The following is a 3,899-nucleotide window of genomic DNA, read 5'->3' as shown; positions in this document are numbered from 1 at the left end:
TCATGCCCCTTCCAAAAAGCAAAGGACTGTTGCTTTTTGAGGCTGGTATAGTTCTTTGAGTTCTGGGAGGTTCTAGGCCTCCTCTTTCAGGTGCTAGTGGGCCAGACCCAGCCCAGCCTGGCCAACCACACCTCCCAGCAGAGCCAGGTTCTTAAAGTGGGGAGTTCAGCCAACACACTGATGGGCGGGGGAGGGGATTTGTTCACTTTACTTCAGTCCCTTTACTTTGCATCCCCAGTTCAGTTCAGGGATGGGGCACAGGGGACAAGGTCTTGAGTTTTCTTGTTTTAACTTGAAAAGAATTTTTATCTTTAAAATGATCATACAGTAAAACTAACTTTTTTCTTTTAGTACACAGTTCTGCAAGTTTTAACACATGTATAAAATCATGTAACCACCACCACAAATCAGGATACAGAAGAGTTCCACCCCTCATGTTACCCTTCATACTCACACCCTCACGAGGGGTGGGAAGCGCGGGGTACAGCCTGACTTCCTGCTGTCCGCTTTAGATCCTTATTCCAAGTGTGACCAAAGGCTCCTAGAAGTCCACTCCTTCCTCATGCCAGCGTTTCTAGTGTCACACAAAGGCCCAAAACTTCTAAACCTTTATTATTGACTAGCAGAAACACAAACAGCGATGACAGTGACAGTGAGAAGGGGAGAAGCCTTGACATGGAGGACCCTCCCCTGTCCCAAGCAAGACTGCGCAGTGCCACCTCCAGGCTGGGCCAGCTTGGCCGGCCCTGGCAACACAGGGGTAACCTTGGCCGTGGCTCAGCAGTGGAAAGTTTCTTCGACAGGGTGCTGGGACACACGCTGTGGCTCCTGTCACAGGACAATCTTAAAGGAGCTGAACAAAAGAAGAATGCATTGGGTTTTCTGCTGGCAGAGGAAGGTAGGGACTAAACCCAAACTTCCCGACCTCTCCCCTAAGACCCTTTGGAATGGGCTGTGTCCCATATCTGTGAGTCCCCTCTAGAAGAAGAGCTACTCTACTACATTCAGAGGAAGCAGGAGGCTTTCTCTAACCCCAGGTACTGCCTCCCATAATAACGTCGCAGACTCAGTGCAACAAATGAGCACCACAGTCATACCTGGCAAAGTCTGGTGAGCGGGAGATGACATGCTGGAATTCAGAAAGATTGATGGTCCCATCCCTATCAATGTCAGACTCTTCTAGGATCTGGGAAAGGGAAAGCTTCAGGCCAAAGCCCAACCCTTCCCTCCTGCTCCCCGGCCCGGCCCAGCCGAGCCCGGCCCCGTTGCTCACATTGTCGATGAGCTGCTTCATCTCTGAGGCACTGAGCCGTGTGTCCTCCCCCTCTCCCGTGAGGCAGTTCACGAGCTGGCTCAGGTCTTCTCTGTTCAAGGTTCCGTCATCATCAAAATCTAGAAAGCAGACGCAGGAAGCCAGAAAGGACGTGGTCAGGATAAGCTCCAAGCTCCTGACCCCCAGCTCCCAAGCAGTACCCCCACGAAGACCATGTTGGAAGGGGTGGTGTTCCACCCGGCCCCTGGTTCTTACCGAAGATGCGGAAGGCATAGTGGGACTTGATGTCTGGGGTGGCTGTGTCACTGAATACACTGAGGAGGTCCAAGAAGTCCTCAAAGCTCAGGCTGTCTCTGGTTGGGGAAGTGGAGAAGACCCTGCAGATTCGCTCCTTGAAGGGGTTGGCCTAGGCAAGAAAGCCCTCTATGAATGCCACAGGATGCAGCCCAAGTCACACACTCAAACCCCACTGGGAAACTGGAGGGAACAGTTCAGGCTCTCGAGGGGAGAACGATCAGTGCTTTGGGGCCAGCATGGAGCTCAGGAGGACCAATGACCCAGCTGGGGATGGCTTCCCAGGAGTCAGAGCTTAACCCAAAGGCAGGCCTGGGAGCACAGAAGGAAGAGGAAGGCATCCTAAGCAAAGAGGACAAGATGGGCTGGTTATTTTAAAACACAAAACATTTCACTGAGCACTTACCGTATTACAGGCACTAGGCCAGGCACTTTGCATAGCAATTTTCACAGCAGCCCTATGGAGAGCAATCAGCCTCTGGAACAGGGTTTCTCAAGCTTTAATAAGGTAATTCAACTCCTCTTAAAGGATAAAACTTGTTTGAACCTCCAAGAATATGTCTGAGAATCCCAGGTTGCACAACACCCTTCTATATAATTCCCTTGGATGATTTTGGTAAAGCCCTAGCCCCCAGGAAATCAGGGCTAAAAAGGGAAAAGACTAGAATGGGGACCAGTGACCACATGATCTCAAAAGGAGTAGCAGAGGGAGGCTGGGGGGCTGGCACCTTGAGCTCTGGAAGGCTGAGGATCTGCTCCAAGGACACTCGTGCCTGCAGTGACTCCTCCACACTCCGGTGCTCCTGGGGAAGAAGCTCACAAAACCGCCTGTGGGCTCTGGCAGAAGGAGGGGAACCTGTTGTTGTCCCTTCCTGAGTGTATTACATCCCCACTCCTTGCCTTGCTACCCATTATAAACCAGGTGAGGAGCTAAGCCCCACACACAGTATGTCTGAGTCTCAGGCATAAGCCAAGAGGAGATGTATCACAAGACAATATAGGCTGGGAGTCCATTCTTGCAATGGGTATTGACTGTGGGCCCACTGTGTCCCAGGCACTGGGCCCTGGTTCTAGACCTCCTGAGGGACAGAGAGGTCTGGGAAGGAGCCAGAAGTTGGCCCTGAAGAACAAATGAAAAGAGCTGAACTGAAATCTCATTCTCATTTCATTTCAGGAATCTCCTGCTGCTCCTCAAAGCAGCTACCCTGAACTATCTCCTCCTTAGGCACCATCTCATTCCCACTGGGATTACTTTTGCCCAGAGAAGCTCAGTAATCTTCTCACTCAAGTGCCCTGGCCACATAAAGCTTGCCCACGGCTAGGAAGGGGGTTCCAGTCCCAGTTCAAATTCTCCTACTCAGTCTTAGGCAAATTATCAAACTGTTTCATTGTCCCCATACCTCCGTCGTGAGGGTTAAATTAGGTAATGTAGACAACCTCGTAGCACAGCCTGGCACATGGCAAGTGCTCAATAAGCGTTAACGGTTACTGTATTATTCAGGTAAAGGAGGAGCCAGGCTCCCCAAGTAGGTAAAGCAGCCCAGAACTACAGCAGCCCCTGCCGGACTGGAGCAGGAACTTCGGTTATGCAGAAGCCAGTAGAGCGAGGTCAAAGAGCGCCCAACTTTGGCTGGAAGCTGCGAGGTGACTCCACGGTGCACAGCTGCGGCCGCCGGCGCCAGCGGGGAGGTCGTGCCGGGAAGAGGGCACAGCCTAGCGCCCAGGGCCCTGCACTCCAGTTCCGGGGCTCAGCTCCTGACCTCGGGCAGGCCCCTGCCGCTCCCTCTGGCGGGGCCTCAGTTTGCCCACCTGTAAGACAGAGCCTCCCCCCGCCCCCCACCCCCGAAATCGTCCCTAGAAGATCCCGGAGGTGAGGTTCGAGACAGCACTTACAGGAGGATCTCCTGTTTGGTCAGGAACGTCAAGTCCTGGAAGGCAAAACAAGACAGGGGGTCAGCGGGCGGCCCGAGGCCAGAGGCCGCGGCCGCTGCCCTGCCGCCGCTCGGGGACGCCCCCAACCGCCCGAGCGCAGGGCCGCGCGCAAACTCCCTGGGAACTGGCGTCTCACGCACCTGGTACTCGACCAGCAGCTCCTTGGACAGACGACTGCCCGAGCCCCCCATTGCCGCGCCGCGCGTACCGCTCCGCCAACTCCTCTCAGGACGCCGGTAACTTTCTCACTTCCGCCCTCGGGCCGCGTCACCGCCCAGTCCCCGCGGCAACCGCTCCTGGGGCCACCGCCCCCAGGCCCGCCCCCTCCTTTAAAGTTCCCAGGCGCTCCCCGCCCGGTTCAGCCAGCTGGATCCCGGCTCTAGGCAGTTCCCGGCGAGCT

At 54.8% G+C, this 3,899-nt stretch overlaps 1 protein-coding gene across 1 annotated transcript; it reads right to left on the bottom strand.

Annotated features, from left to right (window-relative positions):
- Positions 1-595: 595 nt before the first annotated feature.
- Positions 596-3,848, bottom strand: CIB1 (calcium and integrin binding 1). Its single transcript, XM_004278264.4, has 7 exons — positions 3,640-3,848; positions 3,461-3,495; positions 2,296-2,404; positions 1,529-1,679; positions 1,274-1,392; positions 1,098-1,186; positions 596-853 (listed from the first exon to the last, which is right to left on the bottom strand). The coding sequence occupies exons 1-7, from the start codon at positions 3,688-3,690 to the stop codon at positions 832-834; spliced, it is 576 nt and encodes a 191-aa protein (XP_004278312.1). The 5' UTR covers positions 3,691-3,848; the 3' UTR covers positions 596-831.
- Positions 3,849-3,899: the final 51 nt, after the last annotated feature.

The sequence above is a fragment of the Orcinus orca genome, chromosome 2 (assembly GCF_937001465.1).
Source record: "Orcinus orca chromosome 2, mOrcOrc1.1, whole genome shotgun sequence".
In the NCBI taxonomy this organism is placed as follows: Eukaryota; Metazoa; Chordata; class Mammalia; order Artiodactyla; family Delphinidae; genus Orcinus; species Orcinus orca.
This window is presented reverse-complemented; position numbering and strand designations above follow the sequence as displayed.

Coding starts and splice junctions, on each gene's coding strand:
- CIB1 (XM_004278264.4), bottom strand. CDS start 3,690: ATGGGGGGCTCGGGCAGTCGTCTGTCCAAGGAGCTGCTGGTCGAGTAC. Junction 1,680..2,295: donor TCAGCCTTCCAGAGCTCAAG/GTGCCAGCCCCC, acceptor TTTCTTGCCTAG/GCCAACCCCTTCAAGGAGCG. Junction 1,393..1,528: donor CTATGCCTTCCGCATCTTCG/GTAAGAACCAGG, acceptor TCTGCTTTCTAG/ATTTTGATGATGACGGAACC.